The sequence below is a fragment of the Somniosus microcephalus genome, chromosome 5, assembly GCF_052327205.1.
Source record: "Somniosus microcephalus isolate GS21.2 chromosome 5, FLI_Smic_1.0, whole genome shotgun sequence".
In the NCBI taxonomy this organism is placed as follows: domain Eukaryota; kingdom Metazoa; phylum Chordata; class Chondrichthyes; order Squaliformes; family Somniosidae; genus Somniosus; species Somniosus microcephalus.
In genome coordinates this window covers 285041519-285060004 of record NC_140991.1, presented here as the reverse complement: position 1 = coordinate 285060004, position 18486 = coordinate 285041519, and the positions used below count along the sequence as shown (strand labels likewise).

General features: G+C 44.6%; 1 protein-coding gene across 10 annotated transcripts in view; it reads right to left on the bottom strand.

The window, feature by feature from the left end:
• The window catches only part of LOC147117789 (solute carrier family 12 member 7-like), a 257428-nt gene that overhangs the window by 45876 nt on the left and 193066 nt on the right, over positions 1-18486 (bottom strand). For all 10 annotated transcript variants that reach the window (XM_085989073.1, XM_085989066.1, XM_085989072.1 and 7 more), the window contains 4 exons: positions 16782-16993; positions 13284-13451; positions 7774-7872; positions 6758-6815 (listed from right to left, as the gene is read on the bottom strand). In XM_085989073.1, coding sequence (XP_085845199.1) covers positions 6758-6815; positions 7774-7872; positions 13284-13451; positions 16782-16993 — 537 coding nt within the window. The remainder of the gene's footprint in view (positions 1-6757; positions 6816-7773; positions 7873-13283; positions 13452-16781; positions 16994-18486) is intronic.

The following is an 18486-nucleotide window of genomic DNA, read 5'->3' as shown; positions in this document are numbered from 1 at the left end:
AGGGGTAAGCCATTTAGGACAGAGATGAGGAGGAATTTCTTCACCCAGAGAGTGGTGAACCTGTGGAATTCTCTACCACAGAAGACAGTTGAGGCCAATTCATTAAATATATTCAACAAGGAGTTAGATATATTTCTTAAGGCCAAAGGGATCAAGGGATATGGGGAGAAGGCAGGGACAGGGTACGGAGTTTGGATGATCAGCCATGATCTCATTGAATGGCGGAGCAGGCTCGAGGGGCCGAATGGCCTACTCCTGCTCCTATCTTCTATGTTTCTATGTACATGGAAAGTCTGTGATCCATTCTGTGCTGAACCTCCTTTGAAGACTTCAAACTATGCGCATTTACTATCATGTCATCTGCAAAAAAACCTCCCCATTGTCTTATTTGGCAATTGATACTGAACTAAAGGAATATCTCAATAGTCCCTCAGCAGCATACAGTGTATTTATTGAAAATTATTAATATTTTTGGTGTTCCTATACAGTTCTCAAACAAACTTTTAATGGACCCTCTATAATTAAATGGCATATACAGCTGTAAGTACCCTGGGTTTGAATTACAAGTAGTTAGATTGGCATCATAAAAACCCAGCAGTAATATACTCTATGAAGAAACACAAAAACGACTTTAAGAATTGGGTCATTTGTCATTATAATGACATATTACAGGGCAATTCTCTTCTTAGCAGCTACAGTTCTCAAATGAGAGAGAGAAAAGAACTGTTGCTTTGTTTTTGGTGACACTGTATCCCATGGAGCTAATTGACAAATACTATTTATTGGCTACCATAATCTAATTCAATTTGTTGGTCATTGTGATCATCTTGGCCTATGGCTGATTTATTGACTCCATCATCCTGCTACTCCCTACTGGAGTTTTGGCACTACCATGTCTATTCAAAGGCCATGTTATCTTGGTTTTCTTTTATTCATTGTGAGGGGTCAGCCTCGGCTCAGGCAGTAACACTCTCACCACTGAGTCACTTTTTAAACGCATCAAATATTTCTTATCCCTTCTTCTTTAGAATCATGAGGGCAATTCTACAGGCAAACCACTCAGCTCAAAATAAATCACAGCAACTGCCTGCTCTGCAACACAATGATCAGAAGATACCTATAGTGACGAGAGTGAGATTAGCCGACAGTCATTTATGCTGGGTTCAGGTTAAGATAGGGGGAGCAAAAGAGCCAACAGATAAAATAAAGTACGGAACAGAGACAGAGGAGAAAAAAGAAAAATCGCTAATACTTGAAGACATTGGGCCAGTAATTCCTGTCCCAACGCGTGAGTACGGACGGGGTACTCACGCGTGTGCCCGGAGGAATTGCCGGTTTTCAGCATGCACAGCGCATGCGGGGAAAACCGGCATTTCCTCTCCTCGGACCCAAGGGGTTAAGAGGCGGAACGCGTGCGAGGTTTCAGGTAGCGCGTGCGCGCTGAACTTCCTTTTTTTTTTTTTTTTTTTGAAGAGTTGCCCGTGGGGAAAAGACTCCGGTTTTTACGTGTGAAAAAAGCAGCCGTAAGTACTTACTTTTAACAGGTAAGTGGTCTATTAAGCAAAATTAGAAAAATTTTCCACAGGTTCATTATTTTTGAAGACTTTACAGTAACGTAAGTGTATTTTTAGCCCCGATTTTTTATATAATAATTTTTTTCAAAATTTAAAATTATTGTTTAAAATAGTTTTTTACAGTTATTTATAGTTCATTTAAGTAGTGCGATTTAAAAAAAAAATTCTTTCAAGTTTAAGTAGTGTTTTGGGGCCAGGAGTTTTCATGAGTTTGACAGTTCTTACTATCAAACTCATGAATGAACTTTTGCAACCTCCCATTGGTTGCCCAGTGCTCACGTGATCCCAGCCGGCTCATCGCACTAAGTACGCCGCTGGGTCACGCACGCACAGCGCGGCAGGACCTGAAGCGGGCCAGTGAGAGGAAATGCAATGCGGGCCAGGATTTGAAATGTCAGCGCGCCGGGTAAGTGCACATCGGGGGCTTGCACGCGCGGCAAGCCCCCGAACCTAATTTCTGGGCCATTATGTTAACACGTACATTCTCAAACAATGTCCACTATTAAATTACAGCTTTATTATTGTCCTGTAATATGCATCTTTCTAACGACAGAAAGACTTTAAAAATTGGGCCTTTTTTGTATTTGTATTTCTTCATGGAGTATATTACTGCTGGGTTTTTATGATTCCAATCTAATTCCTTGTAATTCAAACCCAAGGTACTCACACTTGTATATGCGATTTAATTATAGAGGGTGCATTAAAAGTTTGTTTGAGAACTGTATTGCAACACCAAAAACATTAATAATTTTCAATAAATACACTATATGCTGCTAATGAACTGTTAAGATATTCCTTTAGTTCAGTAGGTCAGTAACAATTGCCAAATGACAATGGGGAGCTTTATGATACCTCTGGTGTCCCCCAAGGATCTATCCTTGGCCTCTCCCATTTCTCATCTGCATGTTGTCCCTTGGTGACATCATCCGAAAACACAGTCAGTTTCCACATGTACGCTGACGACACCCTGTTCTACTTCACTACCACTTCTCTCAACCCCTCCACGGTCTCAATTGTCTGACTGCTTGTCCGACATCCAGTTTTGGATGAGCAGAAATTATCTCCAATTAAATATTAGGAAGATCAAAGCCATTGTTTTTGATCCCTGCCACAAACTCTGTTCCCTAGCCACTGACTCCATCCCTCTCCCTACCATCTGTCTGAGGTTGAACCACATTGTTTGCAACCTTGGTGTCATATTTGACCCTGAAAGGAGCTTCCGACCACAAATCCGCAGCATAACCAAGACCGCCTATTTCCACCTCCGTTACATTGCCCGCCTCCGCCCCTGCCATTGGTGGCCATGCCTTCTGTTGCCTAGGCCCTAAGCTCTGGAATTCCCTATCTAAACCTTTCCACCTCTCTCACTCTCTTTCCTCCTTTAAGATGCTCCTTCAAAGATTTAGGCCTAGAAATTCAGTTGTTTGCACCAGCCGCTAGCGCCTTAGGAGATGTGGGGCGCTAGGCGGCTAGCGGCCGGGCGCAGCACGATCTGCGCCTCTCCCCAACTTCAGTAAAGATTCAGCGGCGGTGCAAAGCCTTTGCGCGCGCTCAGCTGCGCGCGCAGATCCTGACGTCATTTCATCGTGCAACGCCCTTTATGCGCCCCAAACCAGAAATTCAGTGGCACCGGCCTATTGTGCGCCTGGCGCCCCTAGTGACTGGTAGAGGGGAACGGTTCCCAGTCGCTGCGGGGCGCGCAAATTAAAGGGCACTCCTCCTGCAGTAGATAAGGCAGCCATTTTGCAAAACTCCTTCTTTGTGAGAGACGGATCTTTGCAGAGAGACAAATGTAGAGAGCTTTCTGGTTTGGCTCAACACTCGCACAGGTACTTGTGGCTTCAGGCCACAGCTTTGCACTTGTCTTTAACTTCAGAGCCATATCATTGATTGGAAACATATAATGGGGGCTGCAATGGGTGCAAACGTTGGCCTTCTCCATTGCATTCAAAGGGCTCAGAGACGTCGTGAGAGAGTGGCAGTCAAACAAATCCACTCTCCCCCTTTAAGAGCTCACCGGCGCCAGAGTGTCTGCCGTCAATCAGCAACTCGCCGCACCTGCGCTGCGCCCGCCCTCGGGGGTATCGCCCCGGGCCGCTGGCTTAGCGCCTAATGATAGTCGTGCAACGCCTGTTTTAGCGCAGCAGCAACCTCTTGGGGCGATGCCACTGAATATCGGCGAAGGTGGCGCGAAGTTGCGCCGGGCGCAAACTTTAGCGGCCGCCCGGCTGTAGCGCCCCAAACGTGGCTATACTGAATTTCTAGGCCTTAGACTTTTTTTTATTCATTCGTGGGATCTGGGCGTCGCTGGCAAGGCCAGCATTTATTGCCCATCCCTAGTTGCCCTTGAGAAGGGGGTGGTGAGCCGCCTTCATGAACCATTGCAGTCCGTGTGGTGAAGGTACTTCCACAGTGCGGTTAGCGAGGGAGTTCCAGGATTTTGACCCAGCGACAATGAAGGAATGGCGATATACTTCTAAGTCAGGATGATGTGTGACTTGGAGGGGAACTTGGAGGTGGTGGTGTTCCCATGTGCCTGCTGCCCTTGTCCTTCTAGGTGGTAGAGCTCGCGGGTTTGGGAGGTGCTGCCGAAGAAGCCTTGGCAAGTTGCTGCAGTGCATCTTGTAGATGGTATACACTGCAGCCATGGTGCGCTGGTGGTGGAGGGAGTGAATGTTCAAGGTGGTGGATGGGGTGCCAATCAAGCGGGCTGCTTTGTCTCGGATGGTGTCGAGCTTCTTGAGTGTTGCTGGAGTTGCACTCATCCAGGCAAGTGGAGAGTATTCCATCACACTCCTTACTTGTGCATTGTAGATGGTGGAAAGGCTTTGCGTAGTCAGGAGGTGAGACACTCGCCACAGAATACCTAGCCTCTGACCTGCTCTTGTTGCCACAGTATTTATGTGGCTGGTCCAGTTAAGTTTCTGGTCAATGGTGACCCCCAGGATGTTGATGGTGGGGGGTTCGGCGATGGTAATGCCGTTGAATGTCAAGGGGAGGTGGTTGGACTCTCGCTTGTTGGAAATAGTCATTGCCTGGCACTTCTGCGGCGCGAATGTTACCTGCCACTTATCAGCCCAAGCCTGAACGTCGTCCAGGTCTTGTTACATGCAGGCAAGGACTGCTTCATTATCTGAGGAGTTGCGAATGGCACTGAACAATGTGCAGTCATCAGCGAACATCCCCACTTCTGACATGTTGGAGGGAAGGTCATTGATGAAGCAGCTGAAGATTGTTGGGCCTAGGACACTGCCCTGACGAACTCCTGCAGCGATGTCCTGGGGCTGTGATGATTGACTTTCAATCACCACAACCATCTTCCTTTGAGCTAGGTATGACTCCAACCAGTCGAGAGTTTTCCCCCTCGATTCCCATTGATTTCAGTTTTACGAGGGCTCCTTGATGCCACCCTCAGTCAAATGCTGCCTTGACGTCAAGGGCAGTCACTCTCACCTCACCTCTGGAATTCAGCTCTTTTGTCCATGTTTGGACTAAGGCTGTATTGAGGTCTGGAGCCGAGTGGTCCTGGCGGAACCCAAAACTGGGCATCAGCGAGCAGGTTATTGGTGAGTAAGTGCTGCTTGATAGCACTGTCGACCACACCTTCCATCACTTTGCTGGCGATTGAGAGTAGAGTGATGGGGCGGTAATTGGCTGGATTGGATTTGTCCTGCTTTTTGTGGACAGGACATACCTGGGCAGTTTTCCACATTTTTGGATAGATGCCAGTGTTGTAGCTGTACTGGAACAGCTTGGCTAGAGTTGCGGCTAGTTCTGGTGCACAAGTCTTCAGCACGACAGCCGGGATATTATCAGGGCCCACAGCCTTTGCTGTATCTAGTGCGCTCAACCATTTTTTGATACCACGTGGAGTGAATCGAATTGCTGAAGACTGGCTTCTGTGATGGTGGGGCCCTCAGGAGGAGGCCGATATGGACCATCCACTCAGCACTTCTGGCTGAAGATGGTTGCAAATGCTTCAGCCTTGTCTTTTGCACTCATGTGCTGGGCTCTGCCATCATTGAGGATGGGGATATTCATGGAGCCTCCTCCTCCCGTTAGTTGTTTAATGGTCCACCACCATTCACGACTGGATATGGCAGGACTGCAGAGCTTTGATCTGATCCGTTGATTGTGGGATTGCTTAGCTCTGTCTATAGCATGCACGTAGTCCTGTGTTGCACCTTCCCCAGGTTGGCACCGCATTTTTACGTACGCCTGGTGCTGCTCCTGGCATGCTCTTCTGCACCCCTATTGAACCAGGGTTGGTCCCCTGGCTTGATGGTAATGGAAGAGTGAGGGATATGCCGGGCCAACAGGTTACAGATTGTGGTGGAATACAATTCTGCTGCTCCTGATGACCCACAGTGCCTCATGGATGCCCAGTTTTGAGGTGCTAGATCTGTTCTGAATCTATCCCATTTAGCACGGTGGTAGTGCCACACAACACAATGGAGGGTGTCCTCAGTGTGAAGACGGTACTTTGTCTCCACAATGACCGTGCGGTGGTCACTGCTACCAATGCGGTCATGGACAGATGCATCTGTGACAGGTAGATTGGCGAGGACGAGGTAAAGGAGGTTTTTCCCCTCATGTTGGTTCTCTCACCACCGGTCGCAGGCCCAAACTGGCAGATATGTCCTTTACAACTCGGCCAGTATTGGTGCTACCGAGCCACTCCTGGTGATAGACATTGAAGTTCCCCACCCAGAGTACATTCTGTGCCGTTGCTACGCTCCGTGCTTCTTCCAAGTGGTGTTCAACATGGAGGAGTCCTACCATTTATTGTGTACTCCCTTGCCTTGTTAGCCATCCCCAAATGCACTACCTCATACTTCTCTGAATTGAATTCCATTTGTCACTGTTCTGCCCACCAGACCAGTCTATTGATATCTTCCTGCAGTCTACAGCTTTCTTCTTCATTATCAACTACAAATATAAATACAAGTTGTTGTTGTTGTTGGAAGAGCATTAGAATATCTGATTAAAATGCTCACGTTAATTGGTCACTAGCATACCAAGAGTGCATAAATTGTTAATGTGCACTGACAGACACTATTGCTAGCTTGGATCACTTTAAATGTTCTGTTATACACTGATCTGCATGACAGTAAAGTAAAAACAGACATGTAGCTTTTCAATACAATACCAGGGAATGCCATAAATTTACGCTAATCACTTACTTGTCCCTTAAGAGTACACCTTCAATGCAAGCACCAAACAAGATAATGCACGACATGTCTTTTGTTGATTATTAAGGAAATTATTTTTTTTTTCAAATAATGTTACCTAGGTTAGTTATACCTGTACTACACTTTCTGGCAAAACAGTCACAATCAACATCCTCTGTGGGGCCCAACATTATTTTCGCAATAGTATTCTCGACTTGCTATTGGAAAAAGTTAGAGTCATAGTCTCTCCAGTGATGACTCACCAATAAGGGAGTGCAGATCATCAAAGCAAAATAGCCATCAGAATTTTTTGGTGGGGGTGTGGAGGGAGGGTAGAGGGGCCACTTTCCTCTAAAGTGAACCTTCCAGAAGTTTGACTAAAGGACAAAGGGATGGAGCACACTGCCCCTTCCGAAATGAGCAAGGAACTAAAATTATATTTAAATGTTGCAATAAGTATAATGAAAAATCAGTTATTGAAAACAAATTGAAGAGAACACACCCAGATTTGCAGACATGGGCTGTTCTCCGCATTCTAGCTCAACTTGTGGAAACTACTTCTGGACCAGGAGTGCGAGGGAAAGTCAGTGGGGTGATTTGCTCAGAAGCAGACTGACCACATTTTAACACCAACCAGCTTGCTTCTGATTATTCAACAGTTTATCGATATGAAACAATTTAAAAAGGAATGTATTCCTGGGATGTGGACTACACTGGCAATATTTACTGCCCATCCAGAGTGGGGCTAGAGTCACATGTAGAGACTGGGTAGGGATGGCAGGTTCCCTTCCCTGAAGGGCATTAGTCAAATAGTTGGATCCTTACAACAAGGTTTCATGGTCATTTTAAGCTCCAATCCACAAATTACCAGATCTACTGAATTCAGTTTCACAACCTCACAATCTCGGTATTGCCAGTCCAGTGCCGTAGCAACGAGGGTACTGTACCCCCAGAACACTTTGACATTTCTAGTGCGTTTAAATATTTCACCTTCAGATCATTGTGATTATTTCCCAGGGTAAGGATACAAATGAAAGAGGTTGTAATAATTGCCAACAGTGTTCCAGTAGGGATGGATTTCTGGGCATCCTTCAAGTCTCCAGACCTATTTGAACCAGCCATGATACCTGTTGAGGGAAAAGGAACCTTAGTCAGAATCAAGTACGCTATTCACTGAAGTTATGTATAAGCCCACTCTTGCTGGTTTGTAACAATGATTAAATATGAGCTGCCTTTAATCTCACCAAACATTTTGCTCATATTCATTTATACAGTCCCGTTCGAGATTTTGTATTATTCAAGCTGTAGATGAAACTATTAGTTTTAGTTTGTACGCACGAGTCTAAAGGCATAAAATGCACCGCTTTTTTTTGGTTATGGGGAGCGGGCGGGAAAGTGGCGTCGAGGCCAAGATCAGATCAGCAATGATCTCATTGAATGGCGGGGCAGGCTCGAGGGGCCGAATGGCCTATTTCTGCTCCTATTTCTTATGTTCTCGACTCCCCAGCCAGGGGAAACATCCTCCCTGCATCTACCCTGTCAAGCCCTATAAGAATTTTGTATGTTTCAATGAGACCACCCCTCATTCTTTTAAACTCCAGAGAATATAGGCCTAGTCTACTCAATCTCTCCTCATAGGACATTCCCCCATCCCAGGAATCAGCCTGGTGAACCTTCGTTGCACTCTCTCTATGGCAAGTATATCCTTCCTTAGGTAAGGAGACCAAAATTGTACACAATACTCCAGGTGTGGTCTCACCAGGGCCCTATATAATTGTAGTAAGACATCTTTACTCTTATACTCAAATCCTCTTGTAATAAAGGCCAACATAGCATTTGCTTTCTTAATTGCTTGTTGTACCTGCATGTTAACTTTCAGTGATTTGTGTACAAGGACACCCAGGTCCCTCTGAACACCAACATTTCCCAATCTCTCACCATTTAAAAAAGTCTGCTTTTCTATTTTTCCTACCAAAGTGGAGAACTTCACATTTCTCCATATTATATTCCATTTGCCATGCTCTTGCCCACTCACTTATCCTGTCTATATCCCCTTGAAGCCTCTTTGCATCCTCCTCACAACTTACATTCCCACCTAGCTTTGTATCAGCAAACGTGGATATATTACATTTGGTCCCCTCATCCAAATCATTGCTATAGATTGCGAATAGCTGAGGCCCAAGCACTGATCTTTGTGGTACTCCACTAGTTACAGCCTGCCAACCCGAAAATGACCTGTTTATTCCTACTCTCTGTTTTCTGTCCGTTAACCAATCTGTGCTAGTATATTACCCCCAATCCCATGAGCCCTAATTTTGTTTAATAACCTCTTGTGTGGCACCTTATCGAATGCATTCTGAAAATCCAAATACACCACATCCACTGGTTTCCCCTCATCTATTCTGCTAGTTACAACCTCAAGAAACACTAACAGATTCATCAAACATGATTTCCCTTTCATAAATCCGTTGACTCTGGCCAATACTATTATTATTTTCTAAGTGCCCTGTTACCACGTTCCTAATAATAGATTCTAGCATTTTCTGTACTATTGATGTCAGGCTAACTGGTCTGTAGTTTCCTGTTTTTTTCTCTCCCTCCTTTCTTAAATAGTGGGGTTACATTTGCTACCTTCCAATCCGTGGGAACCATTCTAGAATCAATGGAATTTTGGAAGATGACAACCAATGCATCCACTATCTCTATAGCCACCTCTTTCAAAACCCTAGGATGTAGGCCATCGGGTCCAGGGGATTTATTGGCTTTCAGTCCCATTAATTTCTCCATTTTTTTTTACTAATACTAATTTCTTTCAGTTCCTCATTCTCCACTATTTCCAGGAGGTTTTTTGCATCTTCTTCCGTGAAGACAGACACAAAGTACTTGTTTAATTTCTCTGCCATTTCCTTATTCCCCATTATAATTTCTCCTGTCTCAGCCTGTAAGGGACCCACATGTACTTTCGCTAATCTTTTCCTTTTTACATACCTACAGAAGCTTTTCAGTCTGTTTTTATGTCTCTCGCTAGTTTACTCTCTCATTCTATTTTCCCTTTCTTTATCAATTTCTTGGTCCTCCTTTGCTGAATTCTAAAATCCTCCCAATCCTCAGGCTTACTGCTCTTTTTGGCAACATTATAAACCGCTTCCTTTGATCTAACACTATCTTTAACTTCTCTTGTTAGCCACGGTTGGACCACTTTTCCTGTGGGGTTTTTGTGCCTTAAAGGAATGTATATTTGTTGTAAATTATGTATTCATTCTTTAAATGCCAGCCATTGCTTGTCCACCATCATATCTTTCAGTTTCCCAATCTACATTAGCCAACTCGCCCCTCATACCTACGTAGTTTGCTTTGTTTAGATTTAAGACCCTAGTTTCGGATTTAACTAAATCACTTTCAAACTTAATATAAAATTCTATCATATTATGGCCACTCTTCCCTAAGGGCCCCTTTACTACAAGGTTATTAATTAACCCTTTCTCATTGCACAATACTAGATCTAAAATAGCCTGTTCCCTAGTTGGTTCCTCAACATACTGATCTAGAAAACTATCTTGTGTATATATTCCATGAATTAGCTCGCCACACTATTACTGCAAATTTGGTTTTCCCAGTCTATATGTAGATTAAAGTCCCTCATGATTACTGTATTACCCATGTTACATGTGCATCTAAGTTCCTGATTTGTACCTTGCCCTATATTACAACTACTTTTTGGGGGCCTATAAACAAATCCCACCAATGATTTCTGCCCCTTGCCGTTTCTTAACTCCACCCAAACTGATTCTACTTCTTGATTTTCGGAGCTAAGATCCTTTCTCTCGACTGTCTTTATCCCATCCTTTATTATCAGGGCTACCCCTCCTCCTTTTCCATTTTGCCTATCCCTTCTAAAAGTTAAGTATCCTGGAATATTTAGTTCCCAACCTTGGTCACTTTGCAACCACGTTTCCGTAACGACTATTAGATCAAACTTATTCATTTCTAATCCGCTATTAATTCATCTATTTTGTGAATACTTCACGCACTCAGATATAGTGCCTTTAGCTTTGACTTTTTTTATATTTTCCCTCATGTCCCCTTAGTCACTGATGCCCTATTACCTTTGTTACTCTCTCTGACCCTTCCTGGCCCACGCTGCTTATTTTTACCCAAAAGCATACTCGACCAACCATATTGAATTCTTTAAAGAAATAAGTAATATAGTATGAACATAAGAATTAGGAGCAGGAGTAGGCCATACGGCCCCTCGAGCCTGCTCCGTCATTCAATAAGATCGTGGCTGACCTTTGACCCCAACTCCACTTTCTCGCCCTACCTAGAGGAAGCAGCATGCTATAGACAGGGCTAAGTGATCCCACAATCAACGGATCAGATCAAAGCTCTGCAGTCCTGCCACATCCAGTCGTGAATGGTGGTGGACTATTAAACAACTAACGGGAGGAGGAGGCTCCATGAATATCTCCATCCTCCATGACGACAGAACCCAGCACGTGAGTGCAAAAGACAAAGCTGAAGCGTTTCCAACCATCTTCAGCCAGAAGTGCCGAGTGGATGATCCATATCAGCCTCACCATCACAGAAGCCAGTCTTCAGCCAATTTGATTCACTCCACGTGATATCAAGAAACGACTGAGCGCACTGGATACAGCAAAGGCTATGGGCCCCGACAACATCCCGGCTATCGTGCTGAAGACTTGTGCTCCAGAAGTAGCCGCACCTCTAGCCAAGCTGTTCCAGTACAGCTACAACACTGGCATCTATCCAAAAATGTGGAAAACTGCTCAGGTATGTCCTGTTCACAAAAAGCAGGACAAATCCAACCCGGCCAATTACCGCCCCATCAGTCTACTCTCAATCATCAGCAAAGTGAGGGAAGGTGTCATCGACAGTGCTATCAAGCGGCACTTACTCACCAATAACCTGCTCACTGATGCTCAGTTTGGGTTCCGCCAAGACCACTCGGCTTCCGACCTCAATACAGCCTTGGTCCAAACATGGACAAGAGGGCTAAGAGTGAATGCCCTTGACATCAAGGCAGCATTTGACCGAGTGTGGCATCAAGGAGCCCTAGTAAAACTGAAGTCAATGGGAATAAGGGGGAAAATGTTCCACTGGCTGGAGTCATACCTAGCATAAAGGATTGTGGTGATTGAAGGTCAATCATCACAGCCCCAGGACATCGCTGCAGGAGTTCCTCAGGGCAGTGTCCTAGGCCCAACCATCTTCAGCTGCTTCATCAATGACCTTCCCTCCAACATGTCAGAAATGGGGATGTTCGCTGATGACTGCAGAGTGTTCAGCGCCATTCACAACTCCTCAGATAATGAAGCAGTCCATGCCCGCATGCAACAAGACCTGGACGACGTTCAGGCTTGGGCTGATAAGTGGCAGGTAACATTCGCGCCACAGATGTGCCAGGCAATGACTATCTCCAACAAGTGAGGGTCCAACCACCTCCCCTTGACATTCAACGGCATTACTATCGCCGAATCCCCCACCATCAACATCCTGGGGGTCACCATTGACCAGAAACTTAACTGGACCAGCCACATAAATACTGTGGCAACAAGAGCAGGTCAGAGGCTAGGTATTCTGTGGCGAGTGTCTCACCTCCTGACTACGCAAAGCCTTTCCACCATCTACAATGCACAAGTAAGGAGTGTGATAGAATACTTTCCACTTGCCTGGATGAATGCAGCTCCAACAACACTCAAGAAGCTCGACACCATCCAGGACAAAGCAGCCCGTTTGATTGGCACCCCATCCACCACCTTAAACATCCACTCCCTCCACCACCGGCGTACCGTGGCTGCAGTGTGTACCATCTACAAGATGCACTGCAGCAACTCGCCAAGGTTTCTTCGGCAGCACCTCCCAAACCCGCGACCTCTTCCACCTAGAAGGACAAGGGCAGCAGGTGCATGGGAACACCACCACCTCCAAGTTCCCCTCCAAGTCACACACCATCCTGACTTAGAAGTATATCGCCGATCCTTCATCGTCGCTGGGTCAAATTCCTGGAACTCCTTATCCAACAGCGCTGTGGGAGTACCTTCACCACACGGACTGCAGCTGTTCAAGAAGGCGGCTCACCACCACCTTCTCAAGGGCAACTAGGGATGGGCAATAAATACTGGCCTTGCCAGCAACGCCCAGATCCCATAAGCGAATTTAAAAAAAAATCTCCATAACTCTCGATTCCCCTAGAGTTCAAAAATCTATCTCAGCCTTGAAAATATGCAATGGCTCAGCATCTACAGCCCTTTGGGGCAGAGAACTCCAAAGATTCACAACCCTCCGAGTGAAGAAATTCCTCCTCATCTCAGTGTTAAATGGCCGACCCCTTATCCTGAGGCTCTGCCCTCTAGTCCTAGACTCTTCAGCCAGAAGAAACAACCTCTCAGCATCTACCCTGTCCATCTCCCCTCAGAATCTTATATGTTTCAATGAGATCACCTCATGAGACAGCACATTACGCATGGGACTGCACAGTAACTGTACACCACTGCCCCTTCACAGCCACAAACCTCACCTGTCACAGAGGGGAAATAGATGCCAAGCAGCATAGTGAAGTAGGTCGCTGTGTCACTCAACACGTAGGGGAGTCCTGTATTTGTTGCATCTTCTGACGCAGGTACAGATGGCAGTCCTTGTTTTTCCAACATTTCCCCCTGGGATCCGTAACAACTCCAGATGTTTTCTGGCAGGAAAATAAGAAAAAAGAATCAAAGCGTGTTTTGCTTAAGAAACAATCGATTCAAATAAGTGAAAAATATTTGTACATAGAGACTTCTCATTCTTCCAAGGCAGTTGCTATAGTTTTTTTTATTTTTTATAAATGCTTTCTCGCTCTCTAACCTACATGATATATTAAAATTCTGAGGGGCAATTTTAACCTAACTTGCAGAACAGGATTGCCCATTTTACACCCCGCCTGATACTACTTTCAAATGACTCCAATGGAAAATAAAAATCGGGCAAGGTGTAAAACAGGAGGACGATCCGATCCAGTCAGTTTCCCGCCGAGTGGGTTAGGTTTAAATGACCCCCCTTGAGCTTATTACTTTTGGTACACTTGATCTACTGAAATCAATGGGCAGCGCTGTAACCGTGATGCTGTATTTCATACTTCCTGTGTAACCTCCTCTAGTCCTATTACCCTCAGAGATCTCTATGCTCCTCCAATTCTGGCCTCTTGCGCATCCTCGATTTTCATTGCTCCATCATTGACGGCCGTGCCTTCAGCTGTGTAAACCCAAAGTTCTGGAGTTCCCATGACCTCTCCACCTCCTTTAAGACACGCCTTATAACCTACTTTTTTGATGTCCTAATATCTCCTTATGTGGCTCGTTGTCAAATTTTGTTTGTTAACACACCTGTGAAGCGACTTGGGACGTTTTACTACATTAAAGGCGCTATATAAACGCAATTTGATGTTGTTGCTCCAGAATTACAAGAGTCCTGGTTATTCTGGATTTCTCCAGGGGTGGCGCTCATTCTCCAAGCCTAATGCAAGCCAGGAGATCGCCAAGACTATATAACACAGCCAACTCCTCAGCACCAGAAACTAGGACATTGACCCTTCTTTATCAGAAAGAGTTCTAGATCTTTCCCTGCTGCTTTTGGAAGTGTGCTCGGAAGGAGAAAATAAATTCATCTTCAGGCAGGCCTCATGGTATCTGACTTTAAACTTGCATTGGTGAAAGCAGGGGAAGCAGGCCAGTTTCCTGCCTATCCACTCAGTTGTCAATGGTATGGAGAGGTCCAACAAAGAGAGGAAACAGCAAAACAAAAATCATTACTACTCGTGTCCAAAATTTCATCAACTACCATGTAGGCTGAAAACAAACTCTTCAAAAGTAAAATAGTGCAGATGCTGGAAATCTTAAATAATAACAGAAAATGCTGGAAAACACTCAGCAGTCAGGCAGCATCTGTGGTGAGAGAATCAAAGTTAACATTTCAAGTTGATGACCATTCATTAGAACTGAAACATTAACTTTGTTTCTCTCTCCACAGATGCTGCCTGACCTGCTGAGTGCGTCCAGCATTTTGTCTTCAAGTGTCCTTTTTGACTCACTGCATTGTACTTTGAATAGTATCATCTATGTATTTGCCCTGCACTGTATATACCTATAGAACTGTAAATAGCATTTGTTCCTCATTCTTACTTCAGCTGTACTATATGCTTTCACCAGGGTGCATTTACAGCACAGTGGTAGTGCTGGGCTGGAATCAATGCTAAAGTTGTGTAGAGTCAACCCGGAATTAAGGCCCCAGTCTGACAGGAGCAAAGGGACTCTCCCCTCCAAGGAGTCCTAATCCACTTTATTCTGAAGCTAGCCCCGGCCCTAGCTCTGGATTTACACAACAATAAAAACCAGAATCAATGCAAAGGAAAAAGGCTGCACTCCAACATTACCGGCACAGTGTAGGTTTTCCCCCAGGAGTTCAGTCTGCCTATTCCGAGCAGTGAATCTCTTTACGTAGGTTACTGTTTTCAGAAGCACAAGTAGAATCCTCCAAAACTGGGAAACAGTGGTATAAACAAAAGCTTCATAGTTACTGCGGCTTTATTCCAGGCAAGCGCAATTCTGAGATGCTTGGCTCAAAGGCAAACTTAGATCAGCACATTTCATTCCCCACTGAATGCAAGTGTCTTTCCCCACTATTACACGCAGGTCCTGGCAGATCACGGAGTGGGATTTAAAGTTTAGGGACCAAAAACTCCCATTTAATTACTGTTCCAATGTAAATGCATTTGTGGATTAGCTGCCATGGTCCTCAAGATTTGTGTCTCCAAACGTAAGAGTTCATTGCAATCTCTTCAAATGCTTCTCGTCAGTCCTCTATTCCTTCTCTTTGCAAATTTGCAACCATCAGTCCGCCTCTAAGAGAGTGAAGCCCCTCACTGTGTTGAAGTTGAGACTCACTGAATAGCTCCAATTCCTTTCTTCCTCCCCTGGATCTCAAACTGGAGAATATCTTACTTCCCTCAGCCTTTCCTTCCTTCTGAAATCTCCAGGATTTTAAAATCCAAACTTGGTGTCATCTAATCATGACCTGCATGATCTACATTGCCTGCTCTTTCACTCTTGTCAACCTTGAAGGTCTTCACCATAGTTCCTGGCACTTCAGCTCGTTCAAGAAATTTCAGAAACACTTTACATTCTCTGTATTTATGTATAAGACCAATAAACAGAGAGCAAAGGGAATATTTGATTTATGTCAGCGCAGTTTAAAACTTGGTTCTATATTCTTTTAGTACTAAATGGATCAGAGAAAAATACACTATGGTCAAAGATTTAGTCATTAATGAACCGAGACAAGTTTTAAATGTTAGTTACAGGATTTTTTAAAAATTCATCAGAGATACATTAAAAATCACCAGCATTGGCTATGGGGAAAGAGCAGGGGAGTGGGACTGATTGGATAGCTCTCTCAAAGAGCTAGCACAGGCACGATGGGCCGAATGGCTTCCTTCCGTGTTGTATCATTCTATGATGATTGATTCATCCTGAATCTATTCAAAATAATACATGGCATCGCCAGAAAAATAGGGAACAGCTATTTACAAGGGTTAATAGTCCAACTGGGACTATTCAAACACAGCGGATGGCCACTTATTATAAATTTATTTTATTGTCAGTGTTAAAATAATGAGTTCCGATGAAAGGTCATCAACCTGAAATGTTAACTCTGATGTTCCCTCCACAGATGCTGCCTGATCTGCAGACTGTTTTCCAACATTTTCTGTTTTTCTTTCTTACTTCCAGCGTCCGCAGTACTTTGCTTTTATTTTGGCAATTGTACTAAAGAGACTGAGTTTAATCTTCGCACTTAAAAAAAAAAAAAAAATGATGGAAACTGGCATTATCGGTATGTAGGGAGGAAGTCTCATTGTTTCTTTAAGAGATGGGGAAAGCAAACTTTCAAGTGGATTTCGACTCCTGACACAGGTTAACTTGTCTATTAAATCCTCTTCCTCATGCGACTGTTAGAATATCTACTCTTTCTGATAAATACTCACTAGTTATTACATTGCTGGCAATCCCGGGGATCCCTTGAAGTGTTGTGACGTTGTTGAGTGTAAAGTATTCGTTGCAAGTGGCGTTGAGAGAGGGGCCATCGCAGAAGAGCTGCCAGAGCCGAGTTGTCACTGTCTGGTTGCCTTCGGTTATAACCTTGGCGCACACGTCAAAGGCTTTCACGGCTAAGGTCCGGTTTCCAAGCATACAGAGGCTGTGGAGGAGGGAAAATAGTAACATATGAAATGGCAGTGAGAAAATATAACAAAGACAAGAACATGGGTGAACAAGGAGTCACCTGGTCACAACTGTGGGAGATCAGAACTGTGGAAACGTTTTTCTATTTCTACATCCACAATGTAACAATCCTATTAATGGTGGAAGAACGCAATTGGGGGTAATTGTGACTTGGGGCGATAGTGATTCAGCCACTTGTTATACATCTTACTCGATTTTCATTTCCATTGAAGTCAATGGAACAGGAGAGATGTATAACGGACAGCTGAATCGCTGATCAGCCAAAGACAAAATTACCCCAATACGTCAAGATAAAAAGGTTATTCAACCCATTGAAGCCTATCCCTTTTGCACCCCAACTCACCCAGCCTATATCCCAAAGGATTTTAAACACGCCAAATGTCTAGGGTTCTGCCATCTTACTAGCAGAATATTCCAGGCATTTATCATAACTGAGGAGGCAAAGATGGGAAAAAATAAAACTGCCCCAGGGAAATTCGCTGGGGTCAATGGTGCAACCCTCTAGCCACAGTTGCAGCAACCTAGCCACAAGAGGAAAATCTAGGCCTTAAGCCTGGATTTTCCGGTCAGTGTTACTAAAATTCAGGAACCCAAGTTTATCTTCAATAGATTAATGCTGGCATTAAAATATTGGCGATCAAAAAATCAATGCTTCAGTGTTAGGAACATATGGTCACTTCAAGAAATCAGCTAATGATGTGTTAAAAAGAAAAACTGAAGCCAAAGGATTAAAGTATAAAAAGATTAAAAATCAAGTAACCTTGGATACAGACCCAGGACTTAGTGCCCCAGTCTTTGAAGTAGCCATCCCACTTGATGAGGTACAACAAAGTTCACAGTTAGAAAAACAAGGGTTTTCTTTACTCTCACTTTACTCACCCTCGCTGCCTTATATCAAGGACTTGAGCACAAACAGATGGAGGATAGTGGGTAGGCCCATCACGACTGAGGACATTTTAAGGGGCAGACATGACTAAGTTGATATCGATAGTGTCCATTACCCCAACCCTCCCCATTTTGTGGCCCCCTCTCGCGAAGATGCTGAGGAATGGTTCTATGGGCACTGGGAGTCCTCAAATTGGGCAAGGTATTGGGTAAGAGCTGTCAGTACCTGTGAAAACGCACCTCCGAGGAGTGGGTGAGGGGGGGGGGGGGGGAGAGAAAATTGAAGGGGCTAAAAGGGGTAAATTATGAGGACAGATTGCATAGACTAGGCTTGTATTCCTTTGAGTATAGAAGATTGTATTCCTTTGAGTATAGAAGATTAAGGGGTGATCTAATTGAGGGGTTTAAGAGGATTGAAGGAGTTAATAGGGGAGATAGAGAACTATTTCCTCTGGAGTGCACGTTGAGAACACGGGGGCAGAACCTTAAAATTAGAGCTAGGCCGTTCAGGGGTGATGTCACGAAGCACTTCTTCACACAAAGGGTGGTGGAAATCTGGAACTC